General features: G+C 41.7%; 2 protein-coding genes across 4 annotated transcripts; one reads left to right on the top strand and one right to left on the bottom strand.

The window, feature by feature from the left end:
* Window positions 1-531: 531 nt before the first annotated feature.
* LOC109626420 (cardiomyopathy-associated protein 5) lies at window positions 532-25,334 on the top strand. 2 transcript variants are annotated; one of them, XM_020082365.2, is made up of 2 exons: window positions 532-660; window positions 22,218-25,334. In XM_020082365.2, the coding sequence occupies exon 2, from the start codon at window positions 22,258-22,260 to the stop codon at window positions 24,487-24,489; it is 2,232 nt and encodes a 743-aa protein (XP_019937924.2). In that variant the 5' UTR covers window positions 532-660; window positions 22,218-22,257; the 3' UTR covers window positions 24,490-25,334. The 2 variants fall into 2 exon arrangements, with proteins under 2 accessions (XP_019937924.2, XP_019937922.2); XM_020082363.2 differs by lacking the exon at window positions 532-660 and adding an exon at window positions 20,524-20,886.
* Window positions 1,053-19,141, bottom strand: LOC109626421 (homer scaffold protein 1). 2 transcript variants are annotated; one of them, XM_020082366.2, is made up of 10 exons: window positions 18,082-19,119; window positions 9,892-10,048; window positions 7,618-7,749; window positions 7,379-7,471; window positions 6,392-6,445; window positions 4,714-4,856; window positions 4,050-4,215; window positions 3,836-3,946; window positions 3,659-3,739; window positions 1,053-2,877 (listed from the first exon to the last, which is right to left on the bottom strand). In XM_020082366.2, the coding sequence occupies exons 1-10, from the start codon at window positions 18,084-18,086 to the stop codon at window positions 2,689-2,691; spliced, it is 1,131 nt and encodes a 376-aa protein (XP_019937925.1). In that variant the 5' UTR covers window positions 18,087-19,119; the 3' UTR covers window positions 1,053-2,688. The 2 variants fall into 2 exon arrangements, with proteins under 2 accessions (XP_019937925.1, XP_019937926.1); XM_020082367.2 differs by lacking the exon at window positions 6,392-6,445 and having other exon boundaries at window positions 18,082-19,141.
* Window positions 25,335-26,801: the final 1,467 nt, after the last annotated feature.

Below are 26,801 nucleotides of genomic sequence, written 5' to 3' on the forward strand. Positions count from 1 at the left end.
ACGAGGTGTAAACAGCACAACGTGCTGCAGATCACCCACCCGGACAGATCCGGACCGGCCTGTGCAAACAAGCCAGAGTTGTGGATGAAGCCGATGATGAGAGTGGAGCATGAGGACCGGAGCCAGGTGTGGAGGCCGAGGGTCGGGCGGAGACGGCCGATTCCGGGACCCAATGAGGGGAATTGGACCCGAGATGAGGGCAGACCTCCCGGTGCTGCTCAGCGGGTCAAACAGACTGGTGTCATTTGATCCGACGTGGACTACTATCCGTTTAATACTCAATGGGAGTGAGGTAAAGTTAATTAAGTGGACATTTGCCCTGATGGAGTCTCCGATCACCAGCGGAGTTGGAGAGATTGGAGGACAGTGATCGGAGAGGCGAATGGAAGAGACCGTGGGCTGCAGCGGCGAGGTGGAGACTTCCTCCCCAGGGGATGGATTCCCTGCTGTGGCCCAGCCATTATTTCAGGCTTTGCTCCCCCTGGCGCCCACGGATCATCAGGCTGTGCTGAAGCAGCCTCAGGATCTGGATCTCCTGTGATCCGGCCCTGGAGGTTTGGCCTGGTTGCGTTCAGGTGATAACTGCAAGGCCGCGATGTGTGAGGCCTGAGCCGTGGCCACAGTGGTGAAGCCACTCAGCTTTCCCTCAACTTTGACACGGTAAGATTGCAGGATTCACACTGAGATCCAGCCTCCATAATGTCAGTGTGTCCATAAAGGTGCTAAGAACTGAGAATCCACAATAAGTCCGCAAAGCTCACAGAGATGAATCCACTGTTTAGGGCCTAGCCGCCTGGTTAAAGGTTCAGTGAGTCCGACTCATATGAACAAACCATGTAGAATAAAAGCCAGAGAATTTGGGGCATTGCGAACGCCAACCTTGACATTTTTAATCAACTTTTGTATTTCGAAGCATCAAGTCAGAATCTGATCTGTTTAAATTCTGAAAACGAAACCTGATCCGGACCAGGTGAGACTGGTGGGATCAGTTTCCCAGGTAACTAAGTGTGTGTGAAAAGACCCTTCAGATTGTGAAAGAACAACACAACAACTCAATTTTCATTTTTGTTTTACTATAAACTCAAAATTACAATTTGTGTTTTTAATCATGTGGTATAATCAACATTTAAAAGTATTATTCAAATGTTTGTTTTTTTTCTCCATTTCAAGCCGTAAGAGACAACGTGATAAAGTCACTGCTAAAATCGCTCAAGTCTCCCAAATGTAACAGAACCGACAACAAGCCCTTAAGTAATGTTCTTCTGGTGTACGTTCTCTCTTCCTCTCAATGTCGCTGAATTTTTGGCAATAGTAAATCCCACGAAAGAAAGAAAGTACCGCTAGTTAGCTACCGTTGATGCATCTCTGTACCAAAGGCAATGTCAGCAAAAATTCTGTACAGGAAAACGTTATTTGGCAAAAGAAACAAAAAAGATTCTTTGCAAATCCGAACTTCCGTCGCCTGGCATATTTTCCATTTGCTCTGATAAATAGTTCAAAAATATTGCCAGTTTTTCAAAAAACTAAAGTACCTCAACACCCACGTACCAGACTATAGAAAAGATGAAGTGAAACCGAGATGTAAATAAAGATCTTTTTCGTACAGCTTATCATTAGAATGAACTCAGTTCTTTGAGTAATAAATTAACAAAAGAAGAAAAAGGTTAAATCATTGCACTTCAAGTAGCAACAGAAACAATAAGGGAAAGAAAACAAGATCATCTGATTCACCCACACACACAAACCCCATTTTTACAAGTGCACTATGAATTTTTTTATAATAATATTCTTTAAAAAAAATTATATAGAAAGAAAAACTATTGAATAAAATCCCACCTTGCTTGTGGTCTAATCAAGACAGGGGTAAAATTACCTGAAAGTGAGAGTGGAAAGTGTTTATTTACCCTCGGATGCTCCCTTTTTGTATTGCTCATATATTGTATAAGAATATAAGACATACTGCAAGTCCTCCATGGCCTTTTTTTTTTTTTTTTTTGGCAGTCCAACAGTGGATTTCAGTCAGAGGAGGAACATCAGTACTCATCTCTTCATCACATTCGACCCTCCAGAGTTTCAATAACGACAAAAAAAAAAAAAGATCAATCTAAGGGTGTAAGAAAAGCTCGAGTCGACTCTTACAGGGTTGATTTGGCTGAAAATGACCCATGGGAGGCTGAGAGAAGTGAGGAAGAAAGAGAAGAAAAAAAAAAAGGAGATGCGGACCAATCGTAGGCTCCAGGTGGTTTGAAAAAACTGCACCAAAGCGAAGCTGAAAAAGTCGAAATCAACGAAGGAGCAGAAAGCAAGAAGAAAATGTAACGTCTGCTCAATATTCCAAAAATTCAAAACAGATTCATTCAGAGTTTCTGTGTCGTCACAAAGTCAAGAATAATCCAGAGTGGAGCGAGCGGAGGGAAGGCATGTCCCGAGCGAAGCCCTCTTCACTTTGTAAACGATGCGGACGTTGCAAAATGTGTGTACCGTTAATGCATAAAGTGTGTAAACATACTCTTACACGTATCGTATACATGTGGAAATAAAAGAGAAGAGAATTCAAGTTGTTTTACATGTCTGTGATAATGTGAGTGCCAACATGCAGGTGAATTCTTTTATTAGAGTGACTCTCTGGGCCACGCTGGCTGCTGTGTTGACGTTGGTGGAAGTGGAGGCGTGCGTGCATGTGTGTGTCTAGCTCCCCTCGATGAGCTTGGCCAGTGTGTCCCGCAGCTCGGTCAGCTCGAAGATCTTGGTGTCCAGCAGCTCCAGCAGGGAGCGCAGGCTCTTGCGAAAGGCTTCTCTCTCCAGCTGGCTGCTCTCCAGACGCTGCTCCAGGTCGCTCAGCTGGGCCTCCAGCGTCTGGTTCCTCGTCTCTGTGTCCTGTAACAAACGATAAAACGTTTATTTCATTCATTCGATTTCAAAAAAAGAAAAATGAAAACCACACAATGAAATGAGAAGAAGAACCTTGCTGCTTTTCCACATGGTTCTCAGTGTTTTTCACACATTTTACTAAGTTGTAGATTTAATTTAATATTAGAAAAATTGACATTGACATTAAATTAATCGACCCTGAATTTCCTGGATTGACAAAGTGAAGACATGATTTTAGAAGAAGAAAGAAACAGATTTCAAATATCTTAAAATGTAAACATGTTGTGGGACACGTGTTCACAGTCAAATCCCTTTAACATTTTTACTAAAAATATTGAATGAATAAATTAAGATGCATATTCACAGTAGTAATGTTACTACTTGATTTTATTTACTACTGGAAACAATGGGTTTGCACAAGCGTTTTCTGTCCATACTAACATGCCTGAAAACCAGGGTCAGTAACTGATTGTCCATGTTGTGTTCAACGCCGGTAGCTGAGGCCGATGTCTGTTGTTTTCTATAAAAAGAGGATCGGGTGATAAGAGCCTAACGAATCAGCGAAGGCTACGTCGTCACCACTAAAGACCCAATCTGCAAGTGTTTGTGAGTGTCTACGTCATCGTTTCCAAACATCTCTGTTTTCATGGAGCAGTGTGGACGCCAGGCGTATTCGATGCATTTTCAAACGTAGTAGTGTGGCTGTAGTAGTTCTTTTCCTCTCTTCTGGTCATATTTATTATATATATTTACTGTTCATGTTGATGTAAGCACAGCGTTCACTCACCTGTAGTTTCTCTGTGAGAGAGTCTTTCTGAGACTGAAACTCGTGTGCACGCTGCACCTCTGCTTTAAGCTTCTCCAACTCCTGAATGTGTAGAAAAGAGCAAAAATATGAAGATCACACACGTATGTTTAGGAGCCGACAGGACACTGACATGTCGACGTAACACAATGCTCACACCTCCTCTTTGTCCTTTAAAGCCAACTCCAGCTCCTCTATAGTTTGGTTAAGTTCTGTCTTCTGAGATTTGATGACCGTTGCTTGGCCGCTCACACATTCGAGCTCCGTCACCTGGAAAACAAAAATAAAACCTTTGTCACGGCGTGAAAACAACATGACATGTTGTTAGAAGTCGGACTGTTTATATTTCTGTGTTTCTGTGTACGGTGATTACCCGTTTGTGTAGCCTCTCCGCCTCCTCCTGATAGGCTGCCAGCTGCTGCTTCCACTGTTTGACGTTGGCTGTGGACTCGAGCAGAGCTGCTGTCAGTTTGGCGTTGTTCCCCTTGAGTGCCGCAAGCTCCGCCTCCCAGTGCTTATTGATGTTGGATGAACTGGAACTAAGGAGAAAAAAGAAAAAAAAAAGAATAATGTGAGCGGGACTGCAAACATGTGATTTCATTAGTGATTAATCTGCCCATTCATTGAACTGATAATCTGAATTTAGTCTCAAAAAAAGGTCATGTAACATTTAACTTACTGAAACCTGAATACAACTGGATAAAAAAAACTGAAATCGGATTTAACGCGTTAAACATTCCTTTGTTTTCTATGTTTGTATACTTTATGCATAATGATGAAGTCAGTTATTATAACTTTTTCACATGTAGGCCTAAAAATATTGATGTTAGAAAATAAATAAACTGTGCAGAATTTTATAACCAGAACAGTTAAGCTGATTCTGCACAGTTTTCCGTTAAAGCCTGATTTTAAAAATGAGGTGAACAGCATCATATATAAAAAGAGCTGTAACCGAATGATAACCATTTATTTTAGAAATCACTCTGCTTCCATTTGTGACTTTAATCAGCCCATCGTTGCCTTGACCTCACGTTTACCTGTGAGAGAAGGGCAGTGCATTCTGGGACGGCTCTGCTCTGGCTTCAGCGGGTTGTGGTGGGTCTGGGATGACTCTCTCTTCGTCCGTACCGTTGATGCTCTCAGGGGTCAAAGGTGACAGCAGGTCACCCGGGGCCGACTCCTGATTTGACAGATTGACGAGACAAAAACATAATTTTTTTTAATCAACATTTGGTTAATGTGCACCACTCTCCTGTCTGTCTGTTGTATATGGAGCCAGGAGAGTTAGCTTAGCACAAAGACTGTAAAAAGAGGGATACAGCTAGCCTGGCTCTGACCTTGAACACTGACATATTCTGTCAGACATGAAATACTTCACACTGCTCTGTTCATCTGATAACATCTCTGTGTCTTTTACATGTGGGCCTTTAATGTAAATGATCGTTCATAAAGAGCCACAGTATTTGGCACCTGGTGCAGGAGATGACAATGTAGCATTGTTACTACAGGGAAACAGATTAACAAGATATGAAGGCAGAGGAGTGTTCCTCTCTCTCTCCGAGGATGCAGCAGCAGCAGTGGACAGTACAATGTATTTCTCACTGAATTCATTAATGACCACCGCTGCTGTAAATTCTCTCATTGGTTTCATCATTTAACCCCAAGAGCAGAGACTGCTGTATGTTATATTATCAGACTGTGCAGAAGGACTTGATGAAAGCTTGTTCACTTGGGACGAGCTTTCGACGTTGGTACTTTAATGTGCAAGTGATTTAGCGGATTATGCAGATGTTTGCATGCATTTTTTAATGAATTAAACAAATGACTTGTTGATGACTGAGCATAAGAGGGGCTGGTGGGTGGATTTCGCTGTTTCCCACTCTTTCCAGACTTTATGCTAAGCTTAACAGTCGCTAACTGCAGATATACTTAAATGTGTAGCCATGAGAGTGGTGATGATCTTCTCATTATAGAAACGTATTTCCAGAAAATGGAAAATTATTCCTTCAAGCTGGGATTTTGAGACAGAACAAGTATTCAGTGATAAAGTGTTAACAGTTCCATGCTCTCAAAAATCAACCGGATTTTCAGCTGAAATGTCGAAAAGGAAGTTATGAGCCTTCTCGTCTCTGAACTGTTCAGACTCCTCATGACTACTGGACACAAGATTCACTTCAGATCACAGGATATTTCCACCCTGTTTCAATTTGCTGATTCAATTTGCTTCTTTTGTTCATTGTGTCTCTTTACTGTCTTTGTTCGGTTAATTTAGTCCTTCCTGATTGGCATCTGCTCAAACATCCTTCACTTTATTCGACTTTGGCTTTTTGAGAGCATGAAAGGAGAAGCGGAGGGTCGTCAGCGGGAGGTTCTGGGAGAAGGGGGATCCTCTGGTTGTTTCTCTAACATCAAGACGATGGATGAGGTTGTTAGAGACCGATGACAGGGTGGTCCCCAGAAAAACAAAGACCGGCTTATTACACCAAAACAACATAGCAATAAGTGATAAGCCTGGGTTTTATTCATACGCAGAACCCCACAGATCCATCATCACAGTTTAGACAACGTTTGAATACTTTATGGTGTGCAGAGGAAAAATGCGGCAGGGGAGACACCAGAGGGAAGTGGAGTTTCTATCATTGGATGGGGTAAGACTGGGGAAAAGGGGCCATCGGAGCAGAGTCATGGGAATGATTCTTTCCGTTTTCTTTTTACCTTCTTTTTATCAGGTTTGCTGACTGACAACACGTTCCTTTTTGCAGCGCCGCTCTGAGGAGGAGGAGTGGTTAGGGAGGTAAAACAAGCCACAAGGTGTTTGTTAAGTGGATGGAAACAAGCTTGTGTCAGTGAAACATAAAACTTGTTATGACAAGACGGTTACGTTCATTTCTCATCTATTTGTAATGAGCAGTGATTCACGCAGGTTGGCAGTTCACTTTGTCATTATCAACAGGCTCCTTATCAACTTTATTAGCATATTAATACTTAATTATGGAAAGATCATAGATAATAAGTGGAGAAGTGAACACACACGTTAGTTGGATTAACATGAATTACATATTGGAATGACACTTGATCAGTAAAGGCTAAGGTAGTTTGGAAATAACAGCTTATGAGAAGAACAAGCTAAAGTTACGCTTGGAAAGTATTGATTATCTCAAGAGGGGAAACTTCTCTTCTCTCTGCTTTACTACACTGGCATCCCATCTATTTAACCTGTATAACCTCCATCTTTGCTTTTATCATTTCTTTTGGAGAAAGCTCTTTGCAAAAAAAAAAAATTTAAATCTATACTAATAACCTTTTTTTTTTTAAACACAAGCATTGCTTGGTTGATGGGAGATGCTCTGAGATTTTAACCCACACTGCCAGTGGATGGTTTAGGACACGGTTCATTTCTCTTGCTACCTGCAACAGCTAACGTTATGTTGTCTGTGGAAGTGACATCACTGCTACAAGCTACCGTTTCTCACTGGAATTACATCTGTCATGTTAAGCAGCCAGACCTGACAGATGTCAGTCAGCATGTGGAGGTAATTGTACTTGTTTCCAGCAAGTTGTATTAGTAAAAACAAGCTATCATGGCATTGTAGCAGCAACTTTTCTATCCATCTGTAACATGTTACAGACATTCTCTTCTTTAAAGAGGCCTTCAAGTGTAAAAATGTGTGAGGACACAATAATGAAGATGGTGGTTTTTACCTGAGAGGGAGTGCTGGTGAGCTCCATCTTCTCCTGAGACTTCTCCTTCGCTAGTCGCGCTGCCTCCTTGAACTCAGCAAACTTATCTGCAAACTAAATGTAACAGGAGCAATTTAGTACTGCGACAACACAGCCCTGAATATTGGACAGCCCCCTCACCCCTACAGAACAGAACAGCTGGATTATTTCAGACAAATCCTTATTAGAACGTTCCTTGGGTCTGTTTCCTGTGTCCTCACCTTGACCAGGTGACTCTCAGACGAGAAGCCGAGGCCGTAGACTGTGTTCGCCCGGCTGTCGGCCCACTGGCCAAACTTTTGCGATGTCTTTGTGAATGTCATGTTGGGGGTGATGGTGCTGTTGATGATGGCCTGTGGAGGACAAACACACATGACTGAGCCACACGAATGCTTTTCTAATTCAAAGGTAAAAATAAACGTGGGACGGCTGCCTTGGGCTGAAGCAGCTGGATATCTGATATTTGCTGGGACTGTGTATGTGCGTGTGTGTGTGTGTGAGGTATAGACGAGGGTTTGCGTTCCTACTGTTTGGTAAACAGGAAACAGTCAATGAGGAGTCCTAAAGCGACTGTTCTGTTATTGATCTATGTGGGAGGGAGAGAGGCGGGCACAGATGGATTTATCATTTAAAAAAATTAACTGCTGCCTCTCAAAATTGTTATACAAGACGCCATAGATACAGCTGAGCTTGACCGTTCATTCTTGATGATGGAAACTCTCTTTCTTTACCGGAGCGTTCTATTGTATCACACAGTTCTCATCAGCAGACTGAGTTTGCCTTTTTGGCACAACGCTGTAGATGATCAAACTTCCCATGTTTCCAAAAACCTCTGACGCTGATTTAAACGGCTGAAAGCTCCAGCTCAAGTTTGTGTCAACTTGCAAATGCAAGTCCAACATTCAGTCTGTTTTGTTTCTGTAAAGACAAACTCAACACCCTATTGGAGGAGGCAAACTGTTTTAATCCTCAGCGGGACAGGAAAGTTCATGTTAGATGTAAGGTGACAGCAGCACAGAGAGAGATTTGCACATGTCAAATGGGGGAAATATATATATATAGGCTGAATCTTGTACATGTGCAGTGTATGAGGAAAAATGACTTTTAAATGTTTTACTGTAGTACAGTAATAGTATAATATGTAACTATATATAACTCTGGGAAAAAAAACGTCAAAATACATTTGTAGTTTTCTGTAGATTTCTCAAGAGAAAACTACATTCATCAAATTCAAATGTAACAACTTGGAGGGAAGAAAATGTTTTTTTCTTCTTCGCATAGTAGTTTGGTCCAGTTCAGAAAAGTTATTTTTACACTTTACACGACACAAAAACCTTTGAGTTATGCAATTTTCTGAAAACCTCCACTTAGCTGAACCCTGCACATGCAGCGTTTTCATTTCCAATCTCATGTTTGCTCACTTCTGGAATCTGGGAAGCAACACATGTGGATTAGATCTCTATGTAGATTTGTTTCTGTGTGCCTGCTTTCTTTTTCCCTGCTGAGAAGACGTATTGTTGTCGGGATGATAATGTCCTCCAGCACCAACCCACCCAATCTCTGCTATTTCCAGCTGAACCCAGCGCAGCTAACTTGCTGGTTGCATAACCATGTTAACTCCACCCCTGCACCTCTCCCAAGACTAAAATAATCACTGCCACATAGATTCGACAGGCCTGGACGCCCCTTCACTGCGTCAGCACGGAGAGGCCAGGGCCGAGGAGATCGAGTCAGCATCACGAGCTGAGGGTAGAGGTGGGCTATTCTGATTGTTGTTGATTAGTTCAAACTTTATTGATTCTAATGTAAAATTAAAGGAGATTCTTTTTTTCAGTGGTTGGTACAATACGTAAAGCTACAGGTGGATATTAGCATCACCTTTAGCTATCTATGTTGTCTAGCTATGAGCAACAACTCAATTAGCAGCACACACAATTTAACGATAGAAATGTCATATTCGCCTCCGGAGTTTCCTGACACCCATGACCACAGTTGTCCCACACAGGCAGATGATTCAGCCAGCGACTCAAATGGTGTGTGTGTGTGTGAGTGTGTGTGAGTGAGAGAGACAGCCTAAGGGCCAAAGAGGATGAGGGACATGTCTAAATCGTAGACGATGTGCTGGTTTAGGGGGAGTATTTTCAGCAATGATTTGAAAATAAGCACAGCTTTCCAGATTCCCACTCACAAGCAGTTGAGTAACTTTTTCAAATATATATATACATATATATATATGTATATATATATATATATATATAAATGCCATGACATCCCAAATGGTTTAATCTACGTAAGCATAGGCCCTGCAAGGCACAAGATGGTCAAAACAGTAGACGGCGTTATGAGCCCTATTCAACCCATTTGATATTAAAACCAGCATTAATGTATTTCATCAAATAACAGTCATATAGTTTAGATTGTTGTGGTTGAACCAAACTGAGATGCTGTAATAAATGAAACATCCCATTAAGGTAGGAAACGACACTCAAACACACCTTAGATCCATCCAGGCTGATGATTCGATATACATTCCTGGTACTGTCGAAGAAGTAGGAGACTGTGACAGCGTGTTTACTCGTGGGAACCCAATTCTTCTTGGTGTTTGGGTCAATCTGGAAGACGTGGGCCCGTGTGCTGAAGATGGGCTGCTCTCTGCACAGAAAGAGAGTGTATAATTTTAAGTCTGTGGTCAACCTGCCTGAAATATACAGCATGCAACAAAAACACTGGCCTGTAAGGAGAAAAAGACAATTTAATTACACAACAGACGAGTTGTGTGTGTGGGAGTTTTTGTCATCGCTGGGGTCTCAGAACATTCCAGCAAAAGTATGTTTGAAACATCCTGTTGTTTTAGGACGTTCCTGTGAGTTACAGTAGAATAAGAATAATGAAAGACCACCTGCAGAGCTGGAATTATTATTGTTGTTATGATGATGGTGATCACATTCAGGTATGGACAACTTCAACTAACGGAACACCTAGCTCCAGTTTAAAACAACAGTATAGATAAAGTCAAAAGGTGTGCACACTAAGTTATCTGTGCCAGGTTTTTTTTTTTTTTTACTGAAACAGATAATCGGCCGGATAATTGCACGGATGCTCTGTTAGCTCCTGTATCTGACACACTGATACAAAGCAGAATCTCCAAGCTGTCAAATCAGCTGCAGCAGTTTTCAAAACCTTGTTACCAAACAGAGCAGTTTGCAGAATCTCTTTTCACATCATCTCACTCACAAGTTTCAAGTGTTATATTCACAACTCTGCACATCACAGTTGAACTAAATTTGAACTTTACTTCTAGTTTCTGAATGACTCTCCCCTTTCTGTGTCAGATATCAAAATGTTGATTTTGACTGGTTATAAAATGTAATGATTTCATTTGATTTAGTGACCAGTTGTTCAAGTAGACATAAAGTTTAATATAATTATATCAAAAAACAAAAACATATGAACTAAGAGTCCACAGACATTCAGCAAAGTCTTTAGGGTTCATCGTCAGGAAACCATGAACGTCCGTACAAACTTATTGCACCAGCCTACGTGGTAGGGTTTACACAAATACAGGAAACTATGACCTGCTGCAGGCGCTAGACGAAAGTCAGATCACCACTGTTAGTGGGATTCATCCTCTGAGGAACACGAAACAATCCACATCCACATCAAATACAAGACACCAAGGAAAGGAAAGTGGAAGTACTGAGGAATTAGATTACATAGGAGTGAGAGACAGCTCCCAGATCCCAAGACAGCCATAATTCACTTTCACAATCAGTGAATGGAAGAGGGGAAAAAAACACCCACCAGGAGTTGACGCTGCAGAACAAGTGTGCTTGTGTGCCAACGTGCAAATGTAAAGGCACACATGTACACAACTTCCATCATTACCGGTCATGTTAAGTCGCAACACAAGACCAGATTTACAAGTTCAGATCTTTTAGCATCTGAAAAATTTGTATGACAAATAAAACACGGAAAAAAAGAATGCCTGCTCCATAATATGGACGTGCTGTGATTTTTCATAAAAACTAAAAACCACTGCAGAGTCATTATGTATTATGACTATATGTAATTGCTAAAATAAAACATCTATCATGCAAACAATCATAAAGCTAAGATTTATGCCACCTCAATGATATTTAGTGCATCTAAAAACAAGGAGTTACACTGAAGAAAGAAAAAAGTGCTTGTATAAGAAATGCAGCATGTAACCTGGAGGAAGAAAGACACAGTCAGAGGTTGGGGCGCCTTTCTTTAAACCTACTGCCTCGAGTTGGCGGATGAGATCAAAATCAGGGAGGACTCGTGCATTTTTAAAAGAAGCAAGCTGAAGGGCATTTATGCAAAACATTTTCTACTTTTAAAATAAGAGAGGCAGCGCCCACACGGACACGATCAACCATCATCTCCCTGTGAGCGCAGCGGCTGTGCTGTTTCAGAGGCAACGACCTCTGAGGTCGTCACAACTCACAGCAAAGACACTCAGTCACTCTTTTTAATGATGCCGTAGCTTTCCAGAGCAACTTGCGTGACAGAGTGAGGATTAGCCTGATCAACAAACAACAGGTCGATTGATTGGAGCTAATAAGACCATGTGGGTTCAGATCGATTATGTGCACAGAGTCGGTCCACCTCCGTGTTTCTTTTTCTCTCACTGCTATTGTTTGGGCGTCAGTCATCTCATTCTGTACACTACTCCCATTCCTGACAGAGGCAGCTCCCAGTGATCGACTCGGATGATTTTACCTATAAAAGCGGCAGGCTGTTATATTCAGGTCTTGTATGTGTGGGCATGTGCAGCCCAGACTTAACCAGCAGAGTGTGTCCCTGACATAAAGCGGATGGAGCGATGCAACGATGCCAAAGGTGACCTGGAAGCACCTGCGCTGACATACAGGGGGATCAGCAGGCCCTGGACGCCCTCCAACCATTGCTATGGATCAAAATCTCCCAGGGTCTTGGATTAACAGTAAAACAAGATATACGAGTCTGGTTGTGGTTTGAATGCTCAGTGAAATCCACAACAAACTCAGAGCAGATTTTTTGTCTGGAGATGAACAGACTCAGGAAATATTCCAAGTGTTTGTTTTCCCTCAGAATTTCAAAGCCTAGAATTGACACATGCACAAGTCATCTCCTCCAGCTCAATATAAGGACAGATTTAAACAGACATTGTTTGACTAAAAGCTTTACAACATGAATGGACAGTTGTATTTGTACAACCTTCAATAGTGGAATATACACAGATTATTTTCATGTTAACATTCATAAAATGTTTTTTTAGCTGCAAAAACGTATCAATTTATCAATTAGTCAACTGACAGAAGATTAAATCTCTGTAGGCTCTGTGACATCGAGAAAGAGATTTTTTGTTAGTTTCTCAAAAATTGTATGGATCAAAAATTGTATCCATTATCTTAAATAAATCAACAATGAAAGGTTTGGGTTCATAAAACAAAGTAGGGCTGTCTGCAACTAACAATTATTGCTTATTAATTTCGGCTGTTGTTTGTTATTTAATTATTGGATTAGTTATTTGGTCTGTAAAGTGACAGAAGAGTAAAAAGTGCCCATTACAGCTTTTCCGAGACCAAGGTGACCTGTATTGATCTGTGTTGGTCTGTCAATGGTGCAAAAGCCAAAAATATTGAGTTTACAATAATATAAAAAAAACACCAGAATGACTCAAACAATCGATTGTTTCCTATTATCTAATCTTATACTCTCCTGATTATGGTATACATTTAAAAGTCACCAAGGATACTAAACTCCCTGCTGAGGGGAACATAATGTCTCATGGTGGCACTAAAAGAAAAGTCAGATGTTGACCTCAGTCAGTAGGAGTCATCATTTGTGGACCATGAATCTCTCAACACACATATCTGATACAGATATCAAACTGCAAAGCCATGTCCAGAGCTACATCGAGTAGATCCTACCATTGAGACCAAGATCCTTCAAGGCACAGCAGCTACAGTCACGCTACAATTCTCAATAAATAAGTAAATCCAAATGTATAATGTGTTATTTTGACATTGGGATCCTTCACATCCCTCATGAGACCTCCAGGGAAACTAAATTTGATTGCTTGGCTGAGTGTCCCAGGTCGTCTTCTCTGGCACACGTCGATTACTCCCCTCTCTGGGGAGCTCTCATCACGTCCCAGTCAGTGTGTTAATTAAATCAGCAGAGTTCAGACCCGGCAGATGTTATTTAAAGATAGACGGTTAATCAGAGAGATGGTGGCAATGTGCATCCGGGATTAACATTGGATCACACACACTAGCAGCTCAGCAGTGGAGATGGTAAGAATATACTGTATGTAAATATTAATATGCTTGTTAAATACAGCATGCAAGGTATTTGTGTAGTACAGTTCATGGGTGGTGTACACTGATACCAAGAAAGGAGAGGAGATAAAGTTATCACTTCTGTGGAGGTTTAGAGGAAGTCAGTGATCATCATGAAAATATACTTTAGTTTTTTTGCTGACATAACGCTGTTGCTGCGTGTGATAAAAATGTACTAATGCTGTTTAACACAGTGGTCAAGTCTCAATTCTCAAAAGGTTGCCCTGACCAAACTGTAGCAGGTCATTTTATATGTTCAGGGTGTTGTTAGGCCAACAGCGTGGCCTAGATCAAAATCTGCCGCGGTGGTGTGTGTCTCCATGAGACTGTGTGGTGATTGTTAGCCCATAATCCCTTTTCACAATGAAGCGTACTGAGGCATTCAAGTCTCAATGACAAGTGCTTGGACAGAGGAATCTGACCGCAGATGTTATCAAATCAGCAGTTCTCTGCTTGCAACTCGCACATCAACAGAGAAAACACACACGCACGCACACACACGGGTGTTTGAACGGTAACATGCTGAGATTAGCACACACGACTGCTGCAGATCTTTACAAGTAAGTTCATGATGAAGTTTGGCCTTCCCTTAGTCCTTAATATTTCATAGTGTCCTCATATATAGTTACTATTTGAGTAAGGCTGCAAGTTTATTAACATCATAAAATAGTGAAAACCATCCAATGCACATCCATAAAATCTGCAAGTAGTAGCATTTTTCACTATTCTTGCTTGAAATGAATGATGGTGGACCTTGGATCATGATCTTGGTGGATCGTACAGATCAATTATCCTTCAGTCGATCAACTAATTCATCAATCTACTAATTGTCGGAGCTCTAGAGTGAATGAATCCTTTTTTAATTGGTGAATCCATCCCTTCATTTTCTGTTGCTCATCCAAGGCCAGGTCACATTCACTTAATTATATAATTAGGATTTAATGCTGAGTAGTTGTGAAGTAATGATAACTAATTTTAGGCCATATTGTCTCTGCTGGTTTTCCATCATGCTTTCTGGGTAAATCTCTATAACTGGTAGTTAAATTGCATTTAATGGAAGATTGAGAAAGTCTTTAAAAGTCTGTGACTAATCAATAAACCGATCATTTGTTTCAGTTCTACTTTACGTTCTTAGCCGTGATAATTCATGTTGCGGTTATAAAAGACTCAACACTCATCCGCTACATGAAAAAAAAACAGGAAGAAAAATCTAAATAATCTGAGCACAACATGAGCAGACTCCCCGTCTATCACTGGAAAAATAACCCTGCATTATAGCTGCTGCCTGCGTTGTCATGGAAACGGCCCACGTGACTCAGGGCTGGTCATGAGCCGTGAACATCTTCCAACTCTGTCTCTCCCCTGTCCTTCCCACATGCTCTCTCGCCCAATCCAATCCCGGTGTCCCTGTCGGTTAACCCACTCGCAGAGGGAGGCAGCGGGGGCTTGGCAAAGCAAAAACCTCCAGCTGAAAACACCCATATGTCGTACGCAGCACCGAGAGCCTTCAGAGGCCACAGGAGAACGACTTTTCATATCATTATATGCAAACACCCTCTTGGCTGAAACTTTGTTTGTTTGTTTTTTTACAATTTTTGTGCCGTGTCCATTCCACCACTGCTTCCTCTGTGTCTGGGTGTAAAAAGTAAAAAAAGGACAGTGTTCCAAGTTTGTCCTTTTCAGATCACTTCTCTTTGACCAATGAAATATCATAAAGCAATTAAACACGCTTTGAAAAAGAGTTGGCACAAGCCTACATGATCATGCACCATTGAACCAACATGTGAACTGTATATAATATTGATGTGTAACCTTTCTCTTGTTAATGTTTTCTGTCATCAGACGTCTCTCACAGCTCCTGTATCCATCACTTCATCCCTAGCATCACATTTGAATGTAGCCGAGATCAAAATGCGTGTCCTATCTTTTATAGCTCAGTAAATACATTATGCTTAAGTTTTAGTTTGCAATGATATTTGACAAAGTAAAGCAACAAAATGTTCCATTTGAGAGGCTGAAATCAGAATAATATTTAAAGTTCTGTTTTATTCGACCAAACGTCCATTAAACCCCACATATTGAATTTACAACCTTATACAGGAAACATTTGTGAATCCTCTCATTTAAGGGACTGAAATCTGTGAATTTATTCATCATTCAATTAATTGTTGCTCAAGTTGGTCTCAGCACTACATTATATCAGCATAGTACTTTTCATATGTCATCACACTTGACTTCCAGTGACAACAGTCAATACTGAAATGACAAGATGAACCTTTATTGATCCCCTTGGGGGATATTGGATATCCAAATCAATAGTTTGGGATGTGCGCTACCAACATACGTATCTGTTTCCACTGAAACCATGCCGACCGCAAATCAATCCCTGACCTACTGGCCTATCCAGTGCAGCAGAACGTATTGCCTGGACAGTTTTATTTCAAGTGCCAGCCACGTTTCAGGGTGACACGCTTGTTTACAATCATCTTTTATACAAGAACAGAAGCTGCAGCATTTCTAAGAACAGCCAAGTCTGACTGGCTAATTTAGGGCTGAGGGCACACACAGGACAAGCTCTCTGTCTGTGTCGGAGGAATTGGTTGTGGACTGGATTATAAACCATTGGCCTTGAGAATTACAGAGGATGTGCCTTGCATGAGGAGGTAAGCACTTCACCCCACCCCTTCTGCCCCACCCCATCCTCCAACCACAATATGACAACAAACCAATCACATGCTACATCATCTGCTTTCATCTGGAGTAAGAACTAGGTCGCTCCTGATCAGGAGAATCACCATACATCTGCAGGTTGAGCCACATGCATCGCATGAGCCAAGTGTATGAGAGATCATCACTGTCTTGATGCTGATGTAAAGAGGTTTATCTCTCCCTGGCAGCACAAAATGACTTATAACACTCTTTTACTTCTATATTTTCTGTATGGGACAATCAAAAAACAATAATGCGTGTATCTTCCTTTCCAAAAACTAATTCAATCACACTCAGTCATTAAGTAATCAGCAATAGTGCACTTCAAGACGCCATAACGCATACGACTGTGTCTGCAAATAACTATTATCTTTAATATCCTCTATTCTGCAGAATATCTTATGAATTAATCGATTACACATTTGGTTTATGAAACCCCAAATCATTTCGCTGAGCGGATAACGACATCTGTCAAAAGTCCAGGAAACACCAAAATATTCTCTTTACATTGATAAAAGACACACAAAACTCACAAAATCATCTATTGAGATAATTTTATACAATTTCAGTTTGATTATGATTATTTTTCAGTCCAAGAATTAATCATTTCACATCTATACAGGACTGATTAACATTCATATAAACCATATTAATCACAGTGTACCAAGTTATTCGCTGCTCTGACCTGTTGACTGACATCAATTCAACAGAAGCCTTCTACCATCCATAAAGCATATGACTATGTCTGCAACTCACAATTATCTTCATCATCCTCTTTTCTGCTGAATATCTTTTGAATTAATCGCTATTATGTTTGGTTTAAGAAACATCATAACACTTCTCTGAGTTTATGATTACATCCATCAAATGTCCAGGAAAAACACAACACCAAATACTTAATTTACTTTGATAAATGACACAGAAAACTCACAAAATCATCTTTTGAGGTAATCTTTTACAATTTCTGCTTGATTCCGATTATTTTTCAGTCGAAGAATTAATAATTTCACATCTGCAAAGGACTGATTAATCGCCCAATCAACCATTTTCATCACATTGTAGCAAATTATTCGCTGATCTGACCTCATGACTATGTCTGCAACTAACAATAATCTTCATTATCCTCTATTCTGCTGAATATTTGTGTAATGAATCGATTAAACGTTTGGTTTATGAAACATCAGAACATTTCGCTGGGCTTATGGTAACGTTCATCGAAAGTTCAGGAAATACAAAACCCAAAGTCAGTTTGCAAACACACATTTAGATTAAATTTTTAATATTTTTCAGTTCTACACATATATGACTGATTAACCTCCTACACAGAATACATCACATTGTTATCCTCTGATCTGACCTGTTGTCTCACATCCCAACAGTAGCCTCCTTCATTACAGTGTGATCTCTGGGCTCCTGTCACCTACATGTCACTGTATGGAGGCAGTATAATGGACTCTAGTGTTGTACATGTTGCACACTTTGCCATTCTTCTGATTGTTATTTCCCATGTGCTGCTAAGTTCCCAGCGGTGACAGGAGTAGTTCACAGTTAGCATGAGGTGGCTAACCTTGCAGCTCATCTCTACAGTCACACCCTGACACGTTGAGAGCAGAACAACAAGCTACCTACCCCATGTTTGCTGGATCTGGTGGCTGGAGCTGGTGCAAACTGCTGCTCTCCGTGGTCTCTGGAGGGCGATGAGAACGGGTTAGCTTCCTGATCTCCCCCCCTCTCCCCGCCTGGTAATGAGCCGCTGTGGTCGCTGCGGTGACTTCACGGCCGGTGGAGCCACGGTGCTGCTGTCAGTCCGACATGACTTCTTCTTGTTGTTGTTGTTGTTGTTATGCCCTTGGGTACATTTTGGTGGTGGTGGTTTCACCCGAGCTTGCGTGCTTGCATGCTGCCCGTGAACGCACCGCAGCCCTGGCAGTAGTTGATGCTATAGCTAGCTAAAGACAACTCCTCCGCTGAGTCCAGGCGAGGATTAACGACCCCGGCTCCCACCGACAGGACTGGGATTTACAGCCCAATTCAACCCGGAGTGCTGGAGCTGCCTTTAAACAAATAAAACTAAGTTAAAATGTCGGGGGAAACAACAGCTTCGGCGTTATCCATCCGTCGTTAGCCCGCTGCGAGTGAGTGCTGCTGATGTGAAATCTGAGGGCGAATGTATGGAGACTTATCCCGAACCGAAGAAAGCAACATCCATTCCTCAATCCCAACAAACCCGCTGTTCACAAACCCCTGGTGTCAGCCGCTGGTTCTGTCTTTCCTTCTCCGCTGTGCCATCAATCCTCCTCCTCCTCCTCCCCCCCACCCCCTTCTCCAGCACCCGCGACCCACACCGTCCGAGATTAGCGGGTTTCACAGCCGCCGAACAAGTCCTTCAAAGCGGACATCTTCTTTCCTGGCGGGGCTTCACCTCCCCTGCTTCTTCTGGAGAAAACGCAGACGAGAGCGGTCGGTGCATGATCCGGGCTCCGGCGTCACATCCTCAAAGACCGGGGGGGGGTTTAAAGGTGAAACTAACGCCGGTTGCTCGTTGTATTTCTCACTCGCAACGGAGCTTCGAGTCGGATCCAGCAGATGTGGTCGGAGGCCGGTGCGGGTGCTGCTGCTCCGTCGGCCGGCTCATCCTCTCGTCTTGCCCCGGCCCCTCTGCTCTCTGTCAGCCCCTCTCGGCTCACTCATCGTCCTCCGTCCTCCCTCAGGGATCGTTACCATAACGACGTCATCACGTTGCCCACTGAAGTTTTGATGTCACTGGCAAAACTGTGTTATCACATCCGGTGTGTGGCCATGGTAAAGATGTGTGTTTTGCCATATAAGACAAAGTTAAAATAAAAAATGTCATTACACTGCACTACACCAGAACCATGGACGGATTCAACTTCTCGGGGGTCCCTGGGGTAAAAATGCCTTGTTGGGCCCCCTGACAGAGCATTCTCATTAGGGGTGCTCCCATAGTGATGAACCGTTTTAAAGAGGTTGTGGCCCTGGCAAGTGACAAGACATCTGATGCTTCAGTTCGGTACACATGTTAAACAAAGATAAAGGCAGGATAAGCTGGTGATGCTGATCATGGAATCCGAAGCATGAGGGCCCCCTTTTCATTTAGTTGAGATTTTTGAAAAGACTTGGGATCGGTCAGTGTTGGCGGCTCACTGATGCTACAGGAAGCAGAAAGTGTCCAATTTGATGGCTGCCTTTTTTTTTTTTACTCCTCCCTGCAGCCACCGCCAGATCAAGTCAACCAGAGTCACAGCAAGTCCACTTCTTATTTCCCCCGTCACATCAAGAACCTAATCATTACTCTGTAAACGGGAGCGTCCGTTTAGAGCTGGGGATAGCAGCGGGGTAGAATGTCACTACAGTGTTTGACCTCAAATATACTTGCATTCACTTGCAAACTTATGTGGATAACCATAATGCCCGTAGACTGTATATATGGACGACACATCTCCACATCCTCCCACTATCCAAATACGAAGACTAGTAATTCTGCCATCTTGTGCACAGGTTATGATTAGGTAAGTGAAACTGGTTTGCACATGAGGACAACTTTTGCCCAGATACAACCTGTTGACCGAACCCTCCCCAGCTCCTCTCTTTCATTTGCCTTGTGGTCTCACTGTCACACTGCAGGACAGACATAAACAAACTTCACTTTTTCATTCACGCGTCTGTCAGGCATCAAGAAAGGCTGATTCTTTACAAAGAGCAGGAAGACATGTTTAATTGAGAGTTGCATCTCAACCCATGTGTATTTGTTATGAGGGAGAAAGAGGGGATTAAAGTAAAGGTGGTGCTCAAGCTTCCTATTTATGCATTTGAATTTCCTAACTGTCAACTGTTAAAGCTTATATTGAATTTATGTGATGTCTTATCAGTTGCTATGCACAATGTAAGACCAGAGTGTCCCCACTCCTGACCTGCAGGCTTGCAGACTCTTGACACTGGATACAGGCTGGCAGCAAAAACTTATATTTAGACCGAGACATTTACTTCATGCTGCTGCATTTTTTTCTCTACAGTTGTGATTAGTCACTGACTGCAACTTATTAACCCAGATCAACCAACTTTATAGTGCATACCAAAAACAAGGATTCAGAGGGTGTGAACAGATGACAAATTAACCTCCCTACATGTTGCAAATACTTGAGATGAAACACTGGAAGACTCGTTTTCTATTTCAAGATTAGGCTGAGCATGAAGACCAGACTCAGACACACTCGCTTAGAATGGGATCGACCGGGCAGCGCTGAGTTGTGGTGAGAGGCCGGAGAGAATTCATCAAGATATTACAATAATGGATAGTGTGACAGAGGATTTAGCACGGTCAGACGTTGACGCTGAGATGATGGTGTTGACGCCTGAAGATATTACTGAGGAAAACCTCGACGCCTGCGATGATGTGGAGAACCTTCGAAACAGGTGCAGATCAGGAGCTGTGATTCAGTTCTGTGGTTTTACTTAATTGTTTTTTCATCTGGTTGTTAACTTTAATCATTTTTTTTCATTTGCAACAAATCCCAAGGAGCTCAGAAGACACGGTTTATTTCACAGTAATAACTTGAATGCATTCCCATATGAAATGGGCAATTAATGAAGGAAATTGCATCAGTGTGACTGACCTGTGTGTGTGTGTGTGTGTGTGTGTGTTTGGGTGAATGTTTTTACATTCAGCTGCAGATTATTAGTAACACCTACAGTAAAATACAATCCAACACAACATTTGATCATTTTGGAAAATACATTTTGTAATACTGAAAGATTTCCATTACTGTCAATGGGGGTAGGCTTAATATCTGTATAACATAGTACAATTCAACAGCATCACCACCTCTGAAATACTTTCAGCAAAAACTTTATGGTTTAAACTTCATGGAGGCAGAATCTAATGAAAGCTAGTGAACCAAAGTTCCTATTTATTCTTGTATGGTTGGGATAGACTGCATTGGTCTTAGCTAGTTGTACCTAAACAGGTGACTGTGTGTTTGTGTGCGCGGCTGTAAATCTGACAGAAGAATAGAGTTTGGAGAAAAACATTCAAATCAATAGAAGCAACAAGTCTCTAAATTTAAGTTAAAATGATTATGTCATCTAGCCACATTATAGTATTCGGAGGACTACTCGTAGGAACGCATGTGTTGTTAAGAGGCAGGTACGAGTGGTTGCTGCATTTACCGATTTTCTCTGTGGAATAAACAAAGTTCACGAGAGGTTCACACCTGCTGTTCCGATCTTTGACTCAAGAGTGATACTCCCTTAATCTGAATGAGTTAGAGTTTAAAAATGATGCCAAACTCACCTTAAATTATAATATAATGTTATAATAATGATAATAAATACAATAAAAGCTGACTGAAAGTCTTTTTGCAGGTGTTGCAGCTGACTCTGTAACACCACCTACTTAATGACATTTTGTCTTCCATCTCAGTCCCTGTCACGTCTCATTAACTGTCAAAGACTCTTTGCTTTGGCATTACGATTGGTATACTATCTCACTTCCCATTAAACCAATCCTGCTTATTGATGTCATAGCATTGCTCTATGGTGTGGTGCCATTGGCAGCTCATCAGTATTTTCAAATAGTATCAGACCCCTTAATAACATCATCTTCTCATGACAGCAGCAGAACTTGAAGCTCAGGTGGTCAAATGTCCTCAACACATGATGAAACTGACTGGAGCAATATCTGGCTTTATATAGATATATATTTTGAGTCATTTCAGCTCACTGCCACATTGTTTCTGTGTCTTCAGTTTACGTGAGGTTGTCCACGATGACAACGTCCAGCCTAAGATGCAGTGTCTAATGATGGACTCCTCCTTCTCCATGGTAACCATGCAAGGAGAGGACAGTGGGATCGCATGGGAGACGACCCCTAGTCGCTGTACCACACCGTGGGCATCCGAAGCTGGAACCTCTACTGTGGATCTCAGCTCTCCGGTTGCAGTACGGCATGCACAACCTGGGTCTGTTCCAGCAGGGAAGATAATCTTCGTCATGGATGAGGAGTTGATTTCCAGACGGAAGAAAACTAAAGAGAGGGCAAGTGCTCAGAGGAGACAACGAGAAGTCTTCGCAGACAGCTCGGAGGACGTCTCCGGACGGCCAGAATTAGTGGAAGTCTCCGAGCCAAACGTGAAAACCAAAGGAGAAGGAGCTGAAGAAGAACCAACTGAGCCTCAGGAAGATAAAGAACAATGGCTATTCAGCTTAGTGTCTGAAGGCTCTGAAATCCTTAACATTGTTGTTCCACTTAAACTGGATACTGTGGATGAAGAGGAGAGCAAAGAAATGGCGGACAACTTATCTTATCTGGAGTCGAGCCCTGTTCCTAAAGCAAACGAGGAGACCAATGATAATGACATAATGATCTTAACAGACTCTCCTACAGCTGCAGCAAGAGCTGAACAGATGCAGCATTCATTTCTCATGGGTCCACATGGGATGGATCCACCAGGGGCTCCAGTGGCCAGACCTCCAGGCAGAGGAGCTCCAGGACAAGTGGACTACTTTGAGGCGTTCAACCTGATTGATGCCCAGGCTCCGGGAAGTCCTGCTGTGGTCGCAGAGAGACAAGTGGAGCCCGAGGTCGAGGGTCTCGCCAACAGCCAGGATTCTTCGCTAGTGCAGTCTAACAACATCACCACAGAAAGGCCAGTGAATCTCGACAGGTCAGACACAGTCAGTCTTGGGGAAATCAACATCGAGCTTCTAGATGAGGTCTTCTACGGTGGTACAGATGACTATCACAATAAAACTCTAAACAGAGAGGTCAGAGGTGGAGATGCCAGATGTGCACCCTTGAGACTCCCGTCAAAAACAAGCGGTTCGACTTTATTTGGAAGCCAAGAAGAAATCCTGACACCGATCTTTCTACCTGAAGGACCTACCAAAATTATTGACCCCATTTTGCTAGAGGAGCCCAAAGCCATGGCCTTCCTTTATACCGACCTGTATGAGGAAGCAATCGGCAGTCGACAGAAAGAGGAGGATACAGAAAGTATGACCTCGGAGAAGTCCTTCCACAGTAGGCATTCAGACAGGGAGGCCAGGGGATATTTAGAAAAATATGCCCTGATAGATGAGACTCCTGCGGTGGAGGTGGAACCAACCGATAAAGAAGAAGGCCCAGAAGAAGGTCCTCGGACATTGTGTCAAGATTTGTATGATTTTGATTTTCTGTCCAAGCCTGAAAAAGGTGAGGTGCCAAACTCAGAGGAAGAAATAACCGATTTCTTCAGATCCAGTGCCAATTCTTCGCCATTCGATATGGAGCCCCTCTCTCGATCAGTAGAGGAAGACAACACACAATCAGCACCAAAGAGTAAAGCTAAGACAAATAAAAAAGTCTCCATAACAGTAGGACAAGTTACTGAAATCCCAGCAGACCCACTTAGCATCTCAAGCTTTGAGTTTCCGGCAGAGGAACCAGACTGGGGAACTACAGATGATCATCCAACAACCTTGGATGAGAAAGATATCAGTTGCATTCCAGATCAGAAACGGTGGAAACAAGATTTGGAAGCGCAAAGGCCAGTTGCCCCTCCTAGGAAAAAGGCAACAACCTCTCCTAAGGCAAGTCTGGACCTGACACCTCTGACTCCAGTTGATGCCATTATACAGGAAAAAGAAGAGACTTGTGGAAAGGAGCAGAGGGAGGAAGAGAAAGAGACAGCATCACCTGAGGAGACTGCTGACGAAGGAGACGGAGATGGAGAGGAGACCCTGCTGTCCTCTTTTGAAGTTTCTATGTCTGAATATGCACTGGGTGCAAAGGAAACTGAAAGTGTAAAAGAAAGCAGTGAAATAACAAATACAAAACCAGCGGCAGCCGAGGAGGAAGACGCCAAAGAAGTAGAGGAGGAAGAAAGTGAAACAGCTACAAAACAAACTGAATCAGAGGGGGTAAATATTACATCACCAGATTCGGCTAAAACAGAAGTTAATCCTGAAAAACAAGAGGATATTTCAGCTGCGTTATCAACTGAGCCAGCTAAAGACAAAGGACATTGTATAATACTTTAAAGAAGCGACAGTATTCAATCATATTAATGTCAAGTGTCTTGCTGATGTGTCTTAAAATCACAGTAGAATGTACCTGCATTGAACTGAGTCTTAAACCCTCCAATATGATGGGTGTAAAAATGTTGATTTAAATGTTTCTAGTTTTTATAATTTGCACCCTGCTGTTCTTCTTATGCATGAATTCAACTGTAAAAAAATGCAATGCAAAAGTGGCACTTATTTAGAGATTAATCGAATAGTCGATCAACATGAAAAATAATCAGCAACCATTTTATCAATTGTTGTAGTAATTTTTTAAGCAAAATAGTGAAAAATGACAAATATTTGACTCTCAGCCTCTCAAAAGCTAAGATTGGAAGATTTTTTTTGGGACATTTATCTTGTAAACGGAATATTTTTTTATGTCACCCTCAGCTGAGTGAAACAGTTTTTTGATATTCCATAAATGAAAATAGTTGTTAGCTGCCGACCTACATAGATCAAATATCTTTACCTCTGTCTCTTCAGTATTGCAGGGTGGTAATAACGCATGAATCATGGAGTGTTTGAAGGGAGAGGTATGGGTTTTAGGTGTGAATAAACAGGGGTAGAGTGCATGTGTTTGCGCAAGGTTAGGGTGGATCTTCAGCTATAAATAAGCCTCTCCTGTCGTGAACCTGACACCTCGTCTCAACCAGGAGGCTGTGTGCTGTGTACCTACTTGTAAACAGTCAAAAAAGTGTGTAATACATGCAGACGGGCCTATTCATAATAGCAGTTTTTTTCTGATACTTTGTTTAATCCTTAATGTTTCCAAAGACTACCATGGCTGTATTGTATGCTAAATTAAAATTATTCTAACTCTGTGTGCACCTGTTTCCACATTATCAAGAGACTGGAAAAAACAGATTATGACCTGCAAGAGATGTTTTCCATCTCATCAAGAGGTGTGGACTTAAAGATCATTGTCAGACATTTTAATACATTACTTTTATTTCTACTCCATCTTTGAAAGGTCCAAAAGCTATTTTTCAATCCAAAAGTTGAATTGCTGGACACAGGATGTCTCCCACTTCACTGTTAGTCTAGTTTCTACATCACAATACTCAGCCATAGTTTATATACTGGACCACGATTGACTCCAAAGAAGTTGTGACGCCACAAATCAAACCTCAAATTCAGATTTAGGGTGGGCCCATGGTGAAACAGCCTCATGGTGGAAAACACTGAACATGACAATTTTTTATTCATGAGGACTTTTACGACACTGAACTCTTGAGCTCTGTTTATTCAACACATGTGGTCATTAAAGCGGATCCATGTCGGGCGGTATTTTCAGATACTGTTGCTTCCAGGCCTGAATCCAAAGGTTCCATCTGGAGCTCAGCAGTGATGGCTGCGCCTGCTGACCTTGAAGAGGAGACTGAAAACACACACTCACGGATATCAACAAGCATGTGCACACATAGTGCGAATGTGCCTGAAGTAAAAATGTGTAGCACAGTGGCATTTTGTTTTAGCAAAGTAATGTAAGCAATGTTTTAAGACTTGAGTTACCACTGGTCATCTCACTGGATTTGTGTTGACTTCATATTAATTGGGCTTTGGCGACACCCAGTGTTACAAATATGAATGTCCATATTGTCTAACATTTTATCATCCACATGTGAACTAGGACCCAAAACAGGCCGTATATAGGCCTTATTTAAGAAGTGGCAAAAATGTAACTGTACATTTACAGCAATGTGCAAAAGTAATGGCTTTTTTAAATAAATAATGAAACAGCGCTTTTCTTTTAAAAACTACTCGTGCAAAACATATTCCCCATAGCTTACAAAGAACTGAAAGTGTCTGATCACCTATTGATATTTTGACAAAAGAAATTACTTAAGAACTCTATAAAATCAATGAGTGGGTTACATAGTGATTTAGTCTTGGACTTCTGCACACTTTGTCTTCCATATTCTCGTAAGTATTGTGCATGACATTAATAAAGATATTCCATATGATCTCCATCAAGGCAGCAATATTAATAGAATCACTTCCTCTTTGGCATTTGTCTTCATATTAAAAGCACAACATTCATTTTTTTGCTGCAGTCTAGCTTACAAAGATTTCATTCTGAAACGTTGTGAACTTGGGTCTAAACTTTGTGAAATAGCCCACTTGCATGAATGTGTGAAAAATAACACCAAGTATAGTTTATAGTTGTATAAAACATTTTTATTTCTATACCTTCTAGTTTTTATATAGTTTTTGTATTGACGATTACCACGGGTTAACTTAACACAGTTCTATATTTATTTTCTATGCACATTTTCTGCAAATATTTA

This window comes from Paralichthys olivaceus, chromosome 18 (assembly GCF_024713975.1).
Source record: "Paralichthys olivaceus isolate ysfri-2021 chromosome 18, ASM2471397v2, whole genome shotgun sequence".
NCBI lineage: Eukaryota > Metazoa > Chordata > Actinopteri > Pleuronectiformes > Paralichthyidae > Paralichthys > Paralichthys olivaceus.